Source organism: Squalius cephalus, assembly GCF_949319135.1.
Source record: "Squalius cephalus genome assembly, chromosome: 25".
Taxonomy (NCBI): domain Eukaryota; kingdom Metazoa; phylum Chordata; class Actinopteri; order Cypriniformes; family Leuciscidae; genus Squalius; species Squalius cephalus.
Genome location: NC_137146.1, coordinates 13930522 through 13951565, shown reverse-complemented (window position 1 = coordinate 13951565; position 21044 = coordinate 13930522). Strand labels below are relative to the sequence as shown.

Below are 21044 nucleotides of genomic sequence, written 5' to 3'. Positions count from 1 at the left end.
TTTGGAGTATTTTAGATTACTTAGAGATAGTTTTTTTTTTTAAGTTGTGCCTTCTCTCATTCTATTCGGTTTCCAGTTTGAATAGGAGCATAATGTGTCATATAGCCAGGCCAGGCGTTGTATCCTGTGTGAAACTTGCATTCATTGTTCTTTGCATGGGTTAGAAGCTGAATTAGCACTGTGAAGGTGTAATGCTCACTTGTGAAAAACCTTCCAGGGAATCAAAAGTAGAAAAGAACGGGATCTATCTTAATAGTCAGCACCCACAAGCTGAGGATTTTAACAAAATCTATGCAAATGATTCACGATGAAGTTCCCTGGTCCCTTTAAATGCATGCTAAACAGATTGTGATCAGAGATATATTTTAGAATTTTAAATAGCTATAGAATTGAAATAAAACATATATCACTATCATAAAATAGGATAAATTCATTACAATAAAAAGAAAAAGAAAAAAATGTTGCCGTAATTAGGGATCCCTGACTGAAGGCATAAGAATGCAATCGATCATTGGAACGGCAACTGTCAATCAAGAATAGACACGCCTCCTTTTCACCTGTTCACTGACACTTAAACGAGACAAAGAAATCGTTCGCGATAGCAGCGAGAGACATTCCATTTTGATAAGATGTTTCTGTTCTGTAGGACCGTATTTTGTTTACTTATTTTTGCTCTCATGCATGTTAAGGGAAGCTCGGGATATGGTATGTAGCAACTCTAAAATTGCACGTGACAAATAAGGCCTTGATGAAACTCTTATACGAAGATTTGTTTATAATATCAAATTACACTTTTTACAGCTGTTCAATTGTACATTGGATTTAACAACTGTAGCTCATTGGAAAACCATCAAGAATCGAAGCGTCCATTATGTTCCAAGTCATGTTTCAGTGAAGGGTAAGAGTCCTTTTTTTAAACTAAACTTTATCTAGCCTACATTATTCACTAAGTGAATTGCACTGTAAAATGTTTTGTCAGGTAACTTAAAATATGAATAATGAACTAGTTTAAATCTAAATATGATAATATCCAAACTGTTTTTATTTAACTAAAAAAAAATTGAACAAGGCTATAAAAACATATTAAGTTACATGAACGCTTGACAAAAATGGAAGTGTAGGCAATATAACAGCACAATACAATTACATTTTTTATTCAATTAATTAACACAAACAGTTACAACATAAAAATAGAATAAAAAACAAATATATATATAAAAAATGTTATACTCCTTAAAATACAATGCATTATTAAATTAATTTGAAAGATTTAGGAATATAGGAAAGATTTTAGGAATTAGCCTAAAATGTTCTGCTTTATGCAACAATAAAAAAAAGTATATGCACACTTGCATTTTGATTAGATTTCATTCACTTGTATTTATTATAAAGATACTTGCTTGAAATGTTGCGTTTAGCTATGTGTCTTTTATTGTTAAACAACAGTGAAATAATACGTGGGCAAAACTATAATCAGAAGTCTGTAATCTCTGTGATGCTGTATTCTTTCACTGTATTGTATCAGTTTATCACAAGAATATTCCAGAGCGCCTCACTTCCACAATGTGTCTAGTTCAGACCATCCAAGAAAAAAGTCAGCATCTAGATATACATTATTTTTATTGTGAGTTTGACTCACTACCTGCAGGTAAGTTTCAGTGTTTTGGTGTTTTGTATTGAGAAGCATGTCTGGTTTTGATTTGCCTACAGATGCTTCTCCTCTGAGTTTGTCCCTTATGGGAATGAGACGGGCTGGTTGGCAGTGTACGGCAGCAGAGGGCCTTCTGTTCGTGATGCCACTGTAGCTGCTTTGATTGACAGGGTGCAGATTGGAAAGCCCCTCCTCCTGGAAGTCTCAGGTTATTGTCAGCCTTGCCATAGCAACCCTTGTGCAATTTAAGTTGCTTGTAATCCAATTGTGCTTTTAATTACATTTATTTAAATTGAATTGGACACAAGATACAATATTATTTTCTCAAAAATCATCTAAGCAATGCAATGTAATCCCTTGTATATTTGATTATATTTCCAGTCATACCAGATCTGAGCAAAGAAAACATTTCCATGGTTTTCATTACATTTAGTGGGAACTCTGGTCCTCAGGGCTTGCATAATATGTCTCTTATGGCCAATGGATACTTCACCTGCTACATAGATGCAATATTACCTGCTGCTGGAGTGTACCATTTAAGTATGTTTACTGGACAGTACTATAGCTACAAATATGGGAAGAATGAAACAGAATAAGCTTTTGTGACCACCATATGTCTTTGTGTTTTTAGATGTGACCATGACGAACAGTATCTATACTCATTCTACCAGCTGGCAGATTAGAGCATGTCCCTCTGGGACTGAGTACTTGAATCTCATGTTGTCCGAGAGAGGTCGGGATATCCCGTCCTGTGCCCCTCTGCCCACAGACACAGAGGACAAGCAACAGGATAAAGCCTCAACCAAACCCACAGACAGTCACGAGCGAGGTGTGAGGTCCATTCATAAAGAAAAGCTACTCCGTTATACAAACCTATCAACACTATTTTTATATTTTTCTGCTTTGAATGTGTGATGTTTTTTCCAGCTGTTTGGATTTTTTCGGACAAACGGGCATATGCAACACAGACAGACATCAAATTTGTAGCAGTAACAGAAGCGCCAAATCCTTTATACTTTCATTGGAGATTTGAGGATGGACCTGAAATAAAAACAACATCCAGAATCTTCAAAAAGAGATATCGCCTCCCAAACAAGTGCGTTTTGTTTTTGTTGAATCTATTTTCATATAGACAATCTAAAGAGCTTTCAGTTTACAAAAGACATGTGTCATACAAATTTTACTGAATCAGTATTTTACTTGTGTCTGTTTACTGCATTTGTACATTTGACTTTTTTTTTCAGATACAATGTCACTGTCAGTGTGTCTAACGGTCTCACATCCATCAGTTCAGATATTTATCCTGTTGTGATTCAGAGAGCTGTGCAGCCCAACAGGCTTCTGTACTCTCCCTCAGTTTTATCAAACCGTTCTGTAAACTTCTCCTGCCGGATCAGCTCAGGAACTGATGTCTCGTATCTTTGGAATTTTGGAGATGGAACAGAGCGAGACGGATCAAGCACTGAGCATCATGTCTTTAACAGGTAGAAATTGTATCCCTCTGGTGTCCCTTTTTTTTGTCACACAGGGTATATACAGTAAATAGCAGATTTTTCTTATGCTCACCAAGGTTGCATTTATTTGATCAAAATACATTAAAGACCGTAGTGCTGTGAAATATTATTACCATTTAAAATAACTGTTTAAAATGCAGTGTGTGATTTCAAAGCTGAATTTTCAGCATCATTACTCCAGTCTTCAATGTCACATGATCCTTCAGAAATGATTCTAATATGCTGATTTGCTGCTCAAGAATATTTTTTTTTTATTATCATTTTTGAAAACGGTTATGCTGCTTAATATTTCTGTGGAAACCGTGATACTTTCTTTTCAGAATTATTTGATGATTAAAAAGTTCAAAAGAAAAGCATTTATTTGAAATAGAAATCTTTTGTAATATTATAATGTATGAAGTCATTATCCCATGTTTGGAAAAGTTTTTTTCCCCCTCTTATTATTTATTTATTTATTGATCATTTTGTAGCAGTTACTTTTTTACAAAATTTTGTCCTCAGTCATAATTGTTGGTTATCTAGCCATTTAATTTTAATTGATTTATTGTAAATGTGAATGTTTTTATTTTTTCTACAGAACTGGAGAGTACATCTTAGAGGTTATTATGTTCAACCTAGTGAGCTCAGCCTCTTTAACAGGGCACATCTTTGTCGTTGAAGAATCATGTCAGCCTCCTCCGGTGAAAAACATGGGCCCAAATAAAATACAGGTACAAGTTCTCTATATGCCACAATTAGACAACTATATTCTAACAGTTATACTAGGAGACATCACTAACAAAAGGTATCTATATAAACACTGCCGGAGAAAAGTTTGGAGTAATTGCCAAGGTCTTGCCAAGACGGCACTTATTTGATCAAAAATACAGTAAAAACAGTAATGTTGTGAAATATTATTATAATTTCATATAACAGTTTTCTATGTTTTAAAATGTATTTCTGTTTAATTTTCAGCATCATTACTCCAGTCTTCAGTGTCACATGATCCTTCAGAAATCATTCTAAAATGCTGATTTTGTGATCAAGAAACATTTCTTATTATTATCAATTTTACTGCTTAATATTTTGTGGAAACCTGTGATATACTACCATTCAAAAGTTTGGGGTAAATGCAAAATAAAGAAATGTATGCTTTTATTTAGCAGGGACATTAGACAGTAAAGACATTTATAATGTACAAAAGATTTGTATTTCAAAGAAATGCTGTTCATTAAACTTTCTATTCATCAAAGTATCCTGAAAAAAATGATCATGGTTTCTACAAATATATTTAGCAGCTGAAAGTTTTCAAAATTGATTATAAGAACCATTAATTATAATTGAGCACCAATAATTGAGTATATTAGAATGATTTCTGAAGGATCATGTGACACTGAAGACTGGAGAAATGATGCTGAAAATTCAGCTTTGCCATCATAGGAATAAATTACATTTTAAAACATATTAAAATAAAACGGTATTTTAAATTGTAAAATTTCGCAATATTACTGCTTTACTGTATTTTTAATCAAATAAATGCATCCTTGGTGAGCATTAGAAACTTCTTAAAAAATCTTAATTATTCCAAACTTTTGACCAGCAGTGTATATGAAGAGTTCAGATGCAAAAGACTCTAAGTGTCATCTGAAATTTTCTTCTAGAATGATCATTTTTATAAAGCTTGTATATTTAAGTTTAGTAATTTCACTTAAATGACAATTAATAGGTAATTTGCATTGCCATTTAAGTGAAATTATTGAACTTAAATATACGAGCTTGATAAAAATGTTCATTCTAGAAGAAAATTTCAGATGGCACTTAGAGGCTTTTGCAACTCTTCATATACTAAATAAATTTTTCTTGCATACTTCTAGGTGTGGCGGTATCAAAATGTCCATCTTGCTGTGACATTTGAGGCTCAGATTCAGTGTAATGTCTCCAGAGGTCTCCTGTATAGATGGACTATATACGACATGAGCGGACGACAGCTGCTCCTCCCACACATAGACACGACACGGCAGTATATTGATCTTCCGAAATACCTCCTTCATTATGACACATATAAAGCTATTGCAAAGGTAATGTCTAATGGTAAATGTAATGTCTAATATGCTGATTTGGTGTTTAAGAAACATTTCTTATTATTACCGCAGTTGTGCTTCTGAAGGTAGTTGTCTGCTTTCACTAGTTTCAGCCTAACTCCTCTACATTTAAAAAGATAAATTGACATAAGGAAATACTAACAAGAGTTGTTGTCATCACAAAGGTCCAGGTATCCGGTAATGTGGTGTACAGCAACTACAGTGTTTTAATTGAAGTGGTGCGCAGTCATCCTGTCAGTGTCATCAGCGAAGCCACAAATATTTTCATCAGTCGTCAAAGCGGCGTTATTGTTACTCTAGATGGCCAAAAATCACATGACCCAGATTTCCCCAATAATACTTTAAGGTACGTGACAGTGCTTGTTTATTGATTACATTCTGTCATTTTTGCATTAATCACATCTGAAATGTTTATTTTTATTTCTGTTTTAGTTACAGCTGGTCATGCAGGCCAGTAAACACAGAAGAGAGCAGCTGTTTCAACAGGAACATCGTGACCACTTCAGCAGTTCTTGTATTTCCCGCTCTTGCCTTGAAACCTGACTTTGACCTGCTTAAATTCACTCTCACTGTGCACAGTGGCCATCAATCTTCTTCATCTGAGATGTTCATCACTGTAACATCAAAACGTGCCAGGTGGGATTTAAGTGGATAAATGAAAAAAATACATAATATGCAATGAATAAAAGTAATGTACAAAGTTGTATTTCATGCATGTAATGAATCATATTTTTTCATTCTCGGCAGCAACATTCATATGTCTTGTAAAGATTGCAGAGAAAATTCAGTGAACTGGAATGATCAGTTTTCTGTTTCTGCTGTCTGTGATGATTGTGGTTTCAATGCAAAAAATATCACCTATCACTGGAAACTTTACCTTGTTAATGCCTCAAGCAAAGCTGTTACAGAGGGTACGTACAGCCAATCAATTTACCAAGACATTTTAGTTTGTGTTTTTGATCAATTTGAAATTGTTTGCTCTTGCTTTTTCTTTCAGTTCCATTCTGCAGTGGTATGGATTTAGGTTTGCCCTCTCAAATGGAGGAGAGCTTACATTTCTCCCAGCCTGCTGTGACACCCTACACTCCAGCCCATTTTACTGATCCCGCCGTTCCAGATATAGGCATATCTTTGGCTCCTTATCTTTTATCTAAAGCTATTGACCTTACAGCCCCAGTTACACAAGATACTCTGACTTCAATGATGCATACGAAACACCATAACATTAATGTACGCACGCTGATTGAAAGTCCCGGCACAAACCTGTACCACCGTCCAGCATTTCCATCTATCAAACCTTCGCACCCACCCTTCTTTCCTTCCTTCCCTGGGGAAACAGAGTCATCTGGGGGTCAGTGGGAGTTTCATGGGTCCTTACCAGCCCCAGGTAAGGTGTCATTGACTGATATGATCTTACTGTGGCGAGAATGATCCTAACCATGTCTTAAAGTCAGAATCATGTCAAATAATGAATTATGTAAAAGTTTTCAAACTCGCTATTACAATAAAGCTTTTGTTTTTATGGCTTGGAACAAAATTAGCTCTGTTCAGAGCTATGTTGTTTATCACGATTTCTATTGCAATAAAATGAGATTAGACGCCCTCTGGTGGTAGATTGTTTTTGGATAATTTGGACATTTAACAAATATTTTTACAATAGGAAGAGCTCTTGCTATTTAATAGATCAGTTATCTAACTCAATGAGAGCATTATGTCAACCTAATAATAATGATTATTACTATTATTGATGATAATAATAATGTTATAGCAATCAAATGTAATAATAATATGAATACAATAAAATTTAATAAATGTATTAACTTTGTCAACTACATTTGCAGACTTGCATACTGAGGATATGATTTACACAGACATTTACGAGACAATATCAGGTGATCATCCCTCGCTACCAGGTATTTTACTCTTAATAAGTAAACAAACCTCTGGACTTTGCATCCTGAAATTAGAAATGTCATTTGGTGAACAGTACTGAATAATATGACTGATGCTCATATGATATGTTTGGTGCTGTTTAGAGTATGATTACTATAGTTTGGGAATTGAAGAGGCTGATCCTGGTGTTCCAGTCGGCAGACCTACAGGTACACGTTTTTTATGCTCTGCATCAAAAGAGCAATAATGATTTCTAGTATTTAAATGTTGTAGTGTGTTTAACTGTGTGTGTCTCTGTGTGTGAAAGGGACCAATTCAATGGGATTTAGTTGGAATGAAGGATCATTCCCTCACTCGTATGACAATGAGGGTGATAATCTGGTGGACCCCAACCTGTTTGGCCCGGCGGTTTCTGAGAAGACCCTGCTGGATCTGGACCGACAGCTCATTCATCAGTCTGTGTTTGAGTCTTACACTCTCACAGGTATGTCACAGCGCCTATTATAAAGCCACAAAACCTTCTGAATTACATATACATTTCTATAAAACTAAGTTGACATAACTCATTTTACATATGAATTGTAAAAAGAACCTTTAGTTGTCTTTGTCTCCTTTTTCCTTTAGGATTATCTTCTGCGGTCGTCACATTTAAACCCTTCATGCTTAAACCAAAGAGTCTTTATTTGCTCGAAGTGTCTGCAAGTGAGTTTTCCATCTCATTTTGGAAGTTCAAAACGAAGATTCCTATTACAAATGAAAATGAAACGAACAGACAAATGAAGAAATAATGCATTAAATGTTTGTATTTCCTTTGGCTGAATGCGATTTGCATCTTTTTACTCCTTTTTTTCTCACCTTGTCAGGTTCTGAGGAGCGGCTACAGGGGAAAAGCCAGCTGTTCTTCCACACACAAGCTGTTCCGGAGGGAATGAGCTGCCAAGTGCAGCCCAGCACAGGCTCTGAAATCCACACTCATTTCAGCGTCTTCTGCTCCTCTGGAAAAGAGGTCTATGTTTTTCCTTATACTCCTTTCAACATATTCATACTTTGTATTTTGTTGTAATATTCAACATTAATTTTCTCTTTGATCTGATCTTGATGTAATTGTGTTTCTGTGATCAGGATCTCTTGTATGAGTACAGTTTCAGTGTTGGAAACGCTGAAAGGAAACTCCTTTACGAAGGCAGGGATTTCCAACATTACTTCAATCTTCCTAGTGGAGATCCTAATGACGATTACAAAGGTACAAAGAATCCATAATAAAGCAAGATAATTTCACGTTTACATTATTATGATCTCAAGCCACATCTTATCTATTCTCATTCTCAGAACACCTCTTTTTCCACAGTCACAGTCTATATCGAAATAAAGAACAGATTTGGAGCAGCGACCAAACTATGTCCTGTGACAGTGACTGTTCATCCAAGCTTTCAGAGAAACTCATCCTCCCAGCCCAGCCCTGATCAAGAACTGTGAGATTCTTTTTGGGACACAAAAATGACTCACATCTTTTTCTGCCGTATTAGGATTTTAAATGACTTTCTTCCAGGTACACGTATGGAATCGATAACCTAACCGGTCTGAGTAAGATTGGAAGCAACCGAGACATCATCAACTACATCTCTCTTTTGATCACGGTGCTGAACCGCTTGAGTCTGGACCCGGAGTCTTCTGTCGAGCATCTGACACTCACACGCACCGCCCTCGTTTCAGCGGCCTGTCAGCTGTCCATCACTGACAAGGTCTAACCAAGACAGAGATTCTCTAACTGACATTTTTCAAAAACAATATATATATATTTAACTCTGTTCTTGTTTTTTAGGGAGATTTATTTGAAATAATTTACAGTCTTACTGATTTGATTAGAATCTCTAGTCAAGTGAGTATAACCCAAGCTTGGATTTATTTTCAGTTTTTATAATGTTTTATACATTTTGCTAATTATTTAACATCTGATTTAGGTGACATTTCACAGTGTCAAAGAAGTAATCCAGTATGTTCACGACATCCCATCTCTCTTACATGAGTCCAAGCCTCCAGCAGGCCATATATTGGACATTGGGATGGTGAATGCACTGGTATCACTCTTGTCTGGTGTGTTGGAGGCTCCAGTGCATTCGTCCAGACCAGGACACCAACTCCCAAACAAAGTGCTTTACACCATCACGAATTTAGTACTGGTAAGAGAGGCAACCGTGATGCAAAGCTGATGTGTTAGTTTTTAAAATGAGATGATATTAACATATTTTTTTCTGTTTGAAAAGTTGAAAAGCAGCAGAACATTTTTAATGAATTCCCAGCTAACAGGGAATGTTCTCTGGCTACATTCTCTCAAAGTTATGAACAAATGTTCTTCCTGTCATGTTAATAGAATGTTTGTTGAAATCTTTAGTAATGTTCTTAATTCCTTAACACAAAACCAATATTTTTTCATCATTCATGGTGCGTTCTTTTTCTGAAACGGTTTAGTTGGATGTTCGTAAGACATTTTTAATTCGTAGTGTTCAGAGAACATTCAACGTTCCCATAATGTTTGCAAAATTATACAATTTAATGTTTTCTTAATGTTCTCATAACCAAGATTTTTTTTTTTATTCATTTAAAAAAACTGGATGTTTTGAATGTTCAGAAATAATGTTTTCATAACTTAATGGGAACATTAGGAAACGGTTTTAGAACACATTTTGGTTACACTTTATTTCAAGATTTCTTTGTTACAGTGTAATTAATTATACATGTAAGTACTGAGTAATATTAAGTAACTATATGTGGGTCAATGACGTGACGGGTCATTTTTTTTGTCCAAAGGCCTTAATAATAATAAAAAAACAAATATATAACATCCAAAGTATGTAAGGTAGTACAACTTGATCTCTTTTACTGAATCCAAAAGGTTTTAATTATATTTTACTATAAAGGTATTTTAAAGATTTTGAAGTGTCAAAAGGTCATTCGGTAAAACCGATATAGTAAATATTTAAATGGAATAATATTGTTTTTAATAACTAAAGGAACTACAATAATACAAATATAAAGCAGATAAGGCTCTTTTTTTTACATTTCCCCTTTTCTCCTTTCCCTGTGCAATGTTTTACTTGAGTATGTTGGAGTGTTTAGAGTAGTCCAATAAACGATTACATTTATGAGATCAGTAATAATTTTTTTAAATATTTCTTCTGTGGTACACACTATGCACTATCTCAACATCAATGTCAAACATCAATGTTTTTAACTTTCAACTCAGTGGTTAAACCGAATGACTTTTTTGGTGACATTTTTTCCATCTTGTAAAAAATGACAAAAGCAGTGTTAATTGATTGTACAAACCACAAAATCTTATTGTTAACACCTAGGTAAACTAAAAAAATGGTTTCAAATATAGTTATATCTCCATTCTATTTTTTTACACTTTTAAAAACCTTATTCGTCAATGACCCATGTACTTACTATAGGGTTAGGATTAGGGTTTGTTTTGTTTTATGGTTAGTTTCATGTAATTATGCATAATTGTATAGTTATGACTATAACTACATGTATCAATGACAGTGTAAAATAAAGTGTTACCCATATTTTTGTTAGCTGCATGGGTTAAGTCCTTTGAAATACATCTTCTAACTTGTTTAATCTACCATGGGATCTGTTAATTTTATCTTATTATTATAGCTTTGTCTGTGTTGTAAACTGTATTGTATTATTTTAGTCACCTTAGATTTCATTCTTATTTTCATTATCAATTTTGGATTCATTATCTCTTCTGAGATTCTGTGATATTAACCTTGTACATTTTGATTGCAGGAGTGTATGCTATCCAGCAATATCTTGCAGTACAATGTGAACACTACTTTTATGGAAGTGTTAGCCTGGAAGGATGGCCAGTCTTATTCTATGGTGAAAACATTTGGCCTCACTACGTTCCACCTCACTGATTTTCTCGAGATGCAATTTCAGCAATGGAGCATCAATAGCCAGCACAAGCCCTGCATCATTACCTGGCTCACAGTGTACAGGCAGAGCCCATATCACTGCTCCAGAGACATGCAGGTACACTATAAATGCATGGCTGAATTTGAGAAAACGTGCTTTGACCTGTGAAGCAAATTACACTCTAATTTAATGTGATTTTACAGTTCAGTGGAGAGACAGCAGACATTCGACTCTACAACTGCACCACTAGGAAGGAAATCAAAGTCAGACATCTATCTACACCAGTTACCATTGAGTTTCAGAGAAAACAGGAGAGAAAAGTAGATATTTTTTACTTCTTGATTACAAATAGTTTTCCTCTATATTTGGTGACCCTGATTTGTGTTTCTGCTTGTTCCAGCAGAGCAGACATGCAGAGTTCACTCTTCTGCGCAGTCAGCTGAACAGTCACCGGTTCAATGTGACGTCACAGACCCTTCAGAGAGCCCTTCAGATCACTGTGCAGTTTAACAGGCCAGCTGAACGCCCCTTTCCCATTCTGCTGCTGCTTAGGTGACGACATTGCTGCATTTCAGTGATAGTTTTCAGTCTTCTACACTGTAAAAAAAAAAAAATATTTTCATGATTTTTTTTATCACAACTTTTTATCTTTTGTCAAATCAACTTAGATAATTAATGTGGTTCAAATAACATAATATTTTGACTTTCTATTTATTAAACCAATCTTCTTTGTTGTATTAACTCAATTTTTTTTATTTTCAAATGAACTTAAAATTTAAGGCAACCAGGTAACTATAAGATAAACCAACAGTAATTTTTTACAGTGTACACTGTAAGAATTTTATGATCAATAAGTTATGACAACATACATTTTTACATTGCTTTAACTCATCGAAATAAGTTAAGCAATATTCGATTATACAAGATTTAACTCATTTTTTAAAAAGTCAGTTGCATGTAATTTAAGTTGAATTGACTTAAATATCCAAGTTGATTGTACTTAAAAATGTTTTACACAGTTTAGTCAACCATTATGTGAAATATAACATCTGTTCACAGGATGTACGAGCAGCCAACACCTAATAAGTACAACGAACAGAAAATATATCACTGGAAAGGACAGACAGCTCACATCTTCCTCCCTCAATCCTATTTGCATGGTTTGGTTAAACATTTTAGTCCAAATGTAAAAAACATATTTTATATAGATTAATTATAAATGTTAAACATCTACCATAGTGTTATATACAATACATGCTCTATATATATATATATATATATATACATACACACACACACACACACACACACACACACACACACACACACAATGTATATTAATTATATAAAAATATATATATAATTAATTTTTTTTTTTTTTATATATCCAGCTACTGGTGCTGTCTTCCTGATGCTTCTCAATGCAGACTATAATAAAAGCCCTAGCAATAAGTACATTGCCAGAGCTGTGAACTACACACTTAGCATCGAGTCTGTGGAGTGTCTTTCCTGGGATGGTGTGAAAGAGAGGAAGCCCAGGGGTTGTTCTTCTCATGGTGGTGTTTCCCCAGACAAGATCTACTGCAGGTATGGATTATACAATAAATGCTCCATCTAGTGGTAAGACAAAAAATTGTTTCATGGATTTTGATCTTTTATTGTTGACTCAAATGTTGTAGTAATAACTTCAAATAGGTTTGTAACAAGGTTACAAATGAATACTTAATAGCATCCCTTAATATCAATTACTGTGACAACCCTTTGTTCTGTAGGCCAATATTATGTGGCTCCATGCACTAATAAAACTAAAAATGCGTCTGATGATCCTTTTTTTCAGTTGCAGCCACCTGGCATCATTTGCAATATCGCATGAGAAAATCATAAGCAGCTTCAACTCTGCAGATGTTTCACAGTTTATCCAGTACACCTGCAATGCCTCTCTCCAAATTTATCAGATCTGAATATGGTTGCTTTTTAACTAACACTTACAGATATTCTCCTCCTGTCTTGCAGCTCCAAAACCAACTACACACTGATCATTTTGTCAGTAATATTCCTGGCTCTCTATGTGGTGGTGTTGGTCTTGTGTAAAAAGGCTGATGTTTCCATTCAGAAATCAACAGGCTCATTCCTGCTTCCAGAAAACAATCCCTCGGACAGATTCCTCTATGCGGTCACCATAGATACAGGCTTTAGATCTAGAACCAGAATGACAGCAAAGGTATTGATCATTGTGACCATTGCTGGATACAATGTGTGCATGTATATTGTAAGTTGCATGCATTATATACGTTACAGTTTATTTCTGAATCTCTATTTGTACAATGTTGTCAGGTTTACGTTGGTCTATATGGAGATGATGGTGTCTCTCAAACCAGGGAGCTCAGCAGCTCTGACTCCAAACTCTTCACATGCAACTCAAGGAACACTTTTATTCTGAGGTAAATGCTCATTTTGCACATTTACCATTATTGATAAAGAACAGCCATTAACTTAAACCTAATTTAATTGTCTAATTTGTTACATTTTTGATCATTTTATTTATCTTTCACTATTCAGCTCCCCAGAGAGTCTGGGTCGGGTATGGAAGGTGCATCTTTGGCATGATAATGGAGGTTCATCTCCCAGCTGGTACCTGAGCCATGTGCTGGTAAAAGACCTGGTGCAGGGGTCCAGCTGGTTCTTCCTGGGTCAGTGTTGGCTGGCAGTGGATGAGGGAGATGGAAGAGTGGAGAGGAGTTTATCTGCTTGTGAATGCGAGCTGACATTTAAACAGGTGAACCCCCATGTTGTTAATGATATACAGCTAGTTAAATATTGCTATATAGATTTTTTTGTGTCTGTGCAGTGTTATTATAAAGGGATTGTTCACCCAAAAATGAAAATTCTGTCATTATTTACTCTCCCTCATGTCTTACCAAACCTGTATGACTTTCTTTCTTCTGCAGAACACAAACGAAGATGTTCTGAAGAATGTTGACATTTTGATTCCCATTTACTTCCATTGTATTTTTTGTCCATAGAATAGAAGTTAATGGGTTTCATATCCAACATTCAAACATATAAAAATATCTTTGTTTGTAAATGATTTTCATTTTTGGGTGGACTGTTCCTTTTAGTAAAGAACATCTTTGTCTATTTAATTTAACCGCAGCATTCATATTTAAATACATTTATTTAAATAACACTCAAATTTCAGCTTGATTCAAAGCGTCTGAAAAGCTGAAATTTTTTGCACTACACTGTAAAATAAAAGTACATTTTTTAAGTATAATCAACTTGGATGTTTAAGTCAGTTCAACGTAAATTACATTAAATTGACTTAAAAAAATTAGTTGACTTGTACAATATATAAAAAACACGAAAAATTTTCTTATATTATTTTGATGAGTTAAGCAATGTAAAAACAAATGTTGTCATAACTTGGCCATATCATTTTTTTACAGTGTACTTAAAGTTTTAAACAATATTTAAGGAAAGAAATAAGGCAGCAATTATACGTTAAGCTTAACTTTTTTTGGCACAATACAGTGTATACTGTATGTATTTCTTCTATTATTTTATTTTCTCCTTCCTTTTATTCTTATGTCATGATGAATGCTATCCAAGCTCTTTTCCCCCCTCTGTATTAACCTTGTTCGGTTGTTATTTGTAGCATGGATCTTTTTATTAACGAGACATGAAAGGCACATATTAAGGTTAATAAGTACATATGTTATCAATCATTGCATGATGTATTCTCTTTATATGGAGAAAATCTAAATAAAGTGAGTGGAAAACATTTTTTTGGCACAATACAAAAACATGATTAATTAATGATATAATTTGTCATATCTACGTACAATGATGATGTTGTTTTTTCTTTGAATATGTCTATAATGCAATCTAACAAAAAATCTTGTTTTTTTGCTCTATGTATTCGGGAAAGTTTCTATATCTGAAACTCACAGAATACCTGGAGGACTTCCACCCGTGGCTGTCTGTGTACAGCCGTCCGTCTTTCAGCTCTCACACACACACTCAGCGTTGGAGTGTGTGTCTGCTGCTCCTGCAGGGCTACATGTGTGTCAGCGCCGTGCTCATAAATCTTATGGAAGAACAGGTGTTCAGTTCAACATAGAAATCAATACATGTCAACAAATACTGTCAACATATGTGTGATTTTGTTTGTTTCATTTTCACAATATTGAGACATATCGTCTTTTTTTTTTCTCTACACCAATGGGCAGTGCTTTTTAGAGCTGGGCCTTATTGATGTTTCACCGGTTTCCATGGTAACAGGGCTGTGCAGTGTTCTTGCTGTGATGCCGGTGGGGGGTCTGGTGTCCCTGGTGTTCCGTGTCGGCAAGGTCAGAATTCCCAGGCTGCCTGAAATTGTCCCTTAGTTTCTTCTTGCCACACAGTTAAATTTTGAATCTACTGGATGCATTAATTCAGACAACTATATTTATTATGTACAATATATATATACATATTTAGTTATTGTTTTTATACGCTACTGATTTTTTTCTGTATCCATTTTAGACCATGTCCCGTAGTGTGTCTGGAGAGCATTATAAGGTCAAGGTGCCTGATGTCTACTCGGTAGAAGGTATGTTACCATGTGTCACTCCACTCATTATTCAATATAGTTTAATGCAAAACACTTTCTATTGGTTTGTCTGTTTTGCAGATCACCATGATGCATTTCTAATGAATGATTGTACATTTGAATCGTATCTGTCCTCGAATACAGTTTCCCACGGGACTCGCAGCTCTTGGAAAAAAGAGTATAAGGTATAATGTACAGATCAGTTAAATATGCTTTATATGCTCAGCTGAATATGCACTTACATTATTTTAGTCTACATTACTAAAGACAATGAAATGGTGTGTCCTGCAGTATGGTACTCAGGATTGGAAACCCTCAGATTCTTTGTCTACGTCAAAACTTCAAGACGACCCTGACACCATCTTAGAGACTGTGGAAGACTCTATGTCTGATGTCACCAACAGATCACATGACAAATGCAAATGGAATGATTTCAAATCGCACACCTTTGCAGGTTTGTAAATTGATTAGATATAAATTTAAAGTATAAAAAATATAATATTTTACTATACTATAATGATACAGATTTTTTAATAAATAATACTTATTTAACAAATATATTTGCTATTTGTATATAGTTATAATTATAGTTTTTAAATTAGGTTTGGAGTCAGTAAAACATTTTTGAAAGAAAAAGACGTTTAATGTTACAAAATATTTCTATTTCAAAACAAATGTTGTTCTTATGAACTTTCTATTCATCAAAGAATCCTGTGTGTGGGTTTAACAAAAATATTAGGCAGCACAACTGTTTTCAATATTGATAATAATAATTGAGTAGCAAATCAGCATATTAATATGATTTCTGAAGGATCTTGTGACACTGAAAACTGGAGTAATGATGCTGAAAATTCAGCTTTTCCAGCACAGAAATAAATTATATTTTAAATATATTAAAATAGAAAACAGTTATTTTAAATTGTAATAATATTTCACAATAGTACAGTTTTTACCGCATGCTTGAGCAAATAAATGCAGCCTTGATGAGCATAATAGACTTCTTTTAATATTTTTCTCCTTTATTCATGTTGTTGTTGTTTTTTTTTTGGTTTTGTACACAGACATCCTAGAGAAGCGGCAGTTTTCTGGCGGTAGAATCCGAAGTCTTCAATCCTGGTGTTATTATGTGGGCTGGACCCTCTGCTTGACTCTCTCTCTTACATGCGTCATCATCACGGGAACTCTTGGAGTAAAGTGGGTGATCCTTTGTACTACTATATTCTGTTGGAGCTTGAATATTACTTTAAAAAAGTGTCTTTGTCACAATATTTGCTTCCCAAATATATGAAAATTAGGATTCAAATTTATTACCCTACAGGTTCACCAAAACAAAGACTCTTCTGTGGGCTCATTCTGTGTTCTTTTCTCTTGTCTGCTGTGGCTTTGTACTGCATCCAGCAATGGTAAATCATCTTGATCCCGCACACACTGTGTAGGATAGCTGTACATGGTTTCAATTTAATATTTGGCCCACGTTCTGTTCTTGGATCTTAGGGTGTTTTCAGAAGCCTTTATTCCCACTCTAACTGCGTTATAAATTTATAAAAGAATGTATGTACAGGTATGTATGTGTATACTGTATATGAAGCTTTCAGATGCAAAAGTCCGTCTAACGTTTTTCTTTAATATTAACATTTTTATCAGGCTCCTATGTATAGGTTTCTAACTAAGTACCGACATTTCTGAATGGGCTGAGGCTGGGATTTAGTGAATTTGAAGTGAAAGTATTTTATGAATGTATACTATGTGCGGCGAGCATTCCCTCAATATTATTATCTCATTTTTGACATAGGTGGCTTTTAGAGGCTTTTGCATCGGAGGTCTTCTCACACACACACACACACACACACACACACACACACACACACACACACACACACACACACACACACACACACACACACATATATATATATATATATATATATATATATATATTAGGGGTGTCAAACGATTAATCGCGATTAATCGCATCCAAAATAAAAGTTTGTGTTTACATAATATATGTGTGTGTATGGAGTATAATTATTTTCTATATATAAATACACATACATGCATATATATTTAAGAAAAATGTGTTATTTATATGTAAAATATTTATATATAATATAAATTATATATAATATAAATATATATACACAGTATATACATGCAAATATTTCTTAAATATATACATGCATGTGTGTGTATTTATATATAGAAAATAATTATACACCGTACACACACATATATTATGTAAAAACAAACTTTTATTTTGGATGCGATTAATCGCGATTAATCGTTTGACAGCCCTAATATATATATATATATATATATATATATATATATATACTATATATATATATATATATATATATATACTATATATATATAATAAGAGGACTTCTTATACAATAAGAGGACAGCTTTACTCAAATGTGACTTGCACAAACACATTTTGGTATGCTTTGAAATGTTGCCTTGTGAACTGAACTGAACTGAACCAAGAAGAAAATGTAACATTGTAACAAATCAAGTCCCTGTTTTGGAACAAAGCAAACGATCTACAGGTCTGAAAACGCCCTTAAAAAATCTATATAAATTGAAACCTGTTTTAAATGTTTATTTCCTCATACAGATACTCATAATTGCTATCACAGTGTCTCTGCTACATCGAAAGAGGTCAAACTGGTTTCACAATCTAAGTGTAACTAAGCCTGTCACTGAGTTTTTGAAACACAAGGACCAAAACATTGAGGATGTCTTGGTTAGCAAATACCAGCAGTCCCATTTTGAAAGGGTAAAATCATGTAAACATGTTTCTGTCACACTGATAGAGAAATTGCAAGAGAATCTTAGATTGAATAATAATCAAGTTCGCAAGTACTCTGCATTATGTTTGATGAGCAGGTGCTCGCTGCCCGTCAGAGAGCCAGGTATCTGCGTCTAGTGCGGCCACCCAATTCAAGAGAGTTGATGTGTGTGAGAGGCCAGATCAAGAAACAGACTCTCCTTCACAAAACCACAAGGTCTTACTATTTAATCAACCTCAACACTTAATTTTTTCTTAACCTTTAACCTCAAAAATGTACTTTTTCTTCAACAGGGATTTGATGTTACACCTAATCATGCTGTCGACGATTCTATTTGTGACTTATGGAAAGTCTGCCAATGACAAGTACCATTTGAATCAGGCTATCAAAACTCATTTCACAAAGTAAATACATTCTCATTTAACCACATTACTTGTTATAAAATAAAAAAGTGCTAATGTTATTTTCATATAAACAGGGGTCCGCAAAATTCATTTCACTCCATCCAAAAACATGCCGATTGGTGGAAGTGGACAACAACCACTTACCTAGAGAGACTATATGACAATGCCAACTGCCATGAGAAAGGAATAGAAAATGAAGTACATTTTTAATGATTTATTTGACATCTGTAGCTATGTCAAACAGGATTAACAAAGATTAATACTGCTTACAATGTGTTGCTTTAACAGACAGGAGATTTTAGAGGTGCTTTCTCTTTTATTGGGAGTCCAGTTATTAGAAAGATCAAGAGCACATATAACTCATCATGCCAGGTAAATCACCAACGCTGACTGTTTCACAGTAAACATTATTCCTTTAATGTGAAGACATACAGTATTAGATAAATACACATAACATTTGACATACACTGCAGATCAAAAGTTTGAATTAGGATTTTAAGTCTCTATGCTCAAAAATGTTACATGTATTTGATGATATTGTGAAATATTATTACAATTTAAAAGAACTTTTTTTACTTGAAGATATTCATTTATTCATGTGATGAAAAGCTGAATTTTCAGCAGCTATTACTCCAGTCTTACAAAACCATGAGACACTGAAGACTGGATGATGCTGAAAATTCAGCTTTGCCATCACAGAAATAATTTATATTTTAAAATATATTCAGAAAATAAATCCTCAAAAAAGTGCAGCTTCGGTGAGCATAAGAGACTTCTTTTGAAAACGTAATTATTCCAGTGTTTTCTCTATGTACAGATCTTGAATTTGTTGGGCAAGAACAATATGAAATCCTTTAATAACCAATCTGTGGCAAAGAGACACTCACTTTGTGGGAATCTTGGGTGTTATGAGGGAGAAAGAGTGAGTGTGAGCCTGGGAAAAACAAGGTAAGCTGTTAATTAATAATCTTTTATGTGAACAGTAATATATAATCTTTTATTTAAAGAATATGTATTGCATTGCTAAAATAGGTTCAAAGCAATCAAGTCAATTAAAAAGCTTCTGGATACCAGCTGGATGACACCATTCACCCAGATTGTGATGGTCCAATTTCTCCTGTACAACGGGCCCAGTAACCTCTTCACGTCAGTCACCATTCTAGTAGAGCAAACCTCGACAGGAGCTTTGATACCCTCAGCAAGTGTTCAGTCCACTAGACTCTACCATTTCCCAGCTGCCCTTGACTACGCTGTTATGACCTGTGAGGTGAGCATCTTATTACAGTTCAGACACATTAACATTAAGTTTAATGTGGAGGGTAAATGTGATATCGTTATTGATTGTGAGTATACAATGTGCATAATATGAAACCATAATAATATTACACAATTTTATATATATATATATATATACTGTATATATATATATATATATATATATATATATATATATAATATATATACTACCGGTCAAAAGTTTTAGATTGGTAAGATTTTGAATGTTTTTAAAAGAAGTATCTTCTGCTCACCAAGGCTGCATTTATTTGATTAAAAATACAAACAAAATTTAAAACAGCTGTTTACTATGTGAAGATATAGTAAAGTATAATTTATTCCTGTGATCAAAGCTGAATTTTCAGCATCATTACTCCGGTCTTCAGTGTCACATGATCCTTCAGAAATCATTCTAATATGATGATTTGATTCTCAAGAAACATTTATGATTATTATCAATGTTGAAACAGTTTTTTACATTTTTATTTCATGATGCTATGATGAATAGGAAGTTCAAAAGAACAGCATTTATCTGAAATGGAAAGCTTTTGTAACATTAAACACTACCGTTCAAAAGTTTGGGGTCAGTAAGAATTTTATTTTTTGGGGGAAAGAAATAAAATAAATCAATACTTTTATTCATCAAGGATGAGTTCAACTGATCAAAAGTTACAGTAAAGACATTTATAATGTTAGAAAATATTCTATTTTAAATAAATGCTGTTCTTTTGAACTTTCTATTCATCAAAGAATTTTGAAAAAAAATTGTACACAACTGTTTTCAACATTGAAAATAATAATGAATGTTTTTTGAGCATAAAATCAGCATATTAGAATGATTTCTGAAGGATCATGTGACACTGAAGACTGGAGTAATGATGCTGAAAATTCAGCTTTCATCTGAGGAATAAATTACATT

General features: G+C 34.1%; 1 protein-coding gene and 2 long non-coding RNA genes across 3 annotated transcripts; all 3 read left to right on the top strand.

Moving 5' to 3' along the window:
* Positions 1–587: 587 nt before the first annotated feature.
* On the top strand, positions 588–1853 carry LOC307153847. The gene is made up of 3 exons (XR_013820216.1): positions 588–705; positions 802–898; positions 1711–1853. It is a non-coding gene; the product is annotated as an uncharacterized lncRNA (long non-coding RNA).
* Positions 1854–2115: 262 nt separating this feature from the next.
* LOC307153691 (polycystin-1-like protein 1) lies at positions 2116–20219 on the top strand (the record flags this gene model as incomplete). The annotated part of the gene is made up of 43 exons (XM_079863317.1): positions 2116–2191; positions 2283–2480; positions 2579–2747; positions 2896–3135; positions 3743–3875; positions 5019–5222; positions 5411–5592; positions 5679–5882; positions 5994–6157; positions 6244–6633; positions 7088–7159; positions 7283–7348; positions 7447–7623; positions 7764–7841; positions 8003–8145; positions 8262–8382; positions 8488–8611; positions 8689–8881; positions 8962–9018; positions 9101–9319; positions 10935–11180; positions 11267–11383; positions 11464–11615; positions 12123–12223; positions 12455–12650; positions 12901–12984; positions 13077–13284; positions 13398–13504; positions 13623–13839; positions 14992–15165; positions 15293–15412; positions 15588–15654; positions 15736–15839; positions 15946–16108; positions 16716–16848; positions 16973–17057; positions 18272–18433; positions 18544–18662; positions 18740–18850; positions 18925–19048; positions 19139–19222; positions 19668–19798; positions 19883–20219. The coding sequence occupies 43 exons, from the start codon at positions 2116–2118 to the stop codon at positions 20217–20219; spliced, it is 6552 nt and encodes a 2183-aa protein (XP_079719443.1).
* LOC307153259 lies at positions 2129–2654 on the top strand. Its single transcript, XR_013820130.1, has 3 exons — positions 2129–2191; positions 2283–2480; positions 2579–2654. It is a non-coding gene; the product is annotated as an uncharacterized lncRNA (long non-coding RNA).
* Positions 20220–21044: the final 825 nt, after the last annotated feature.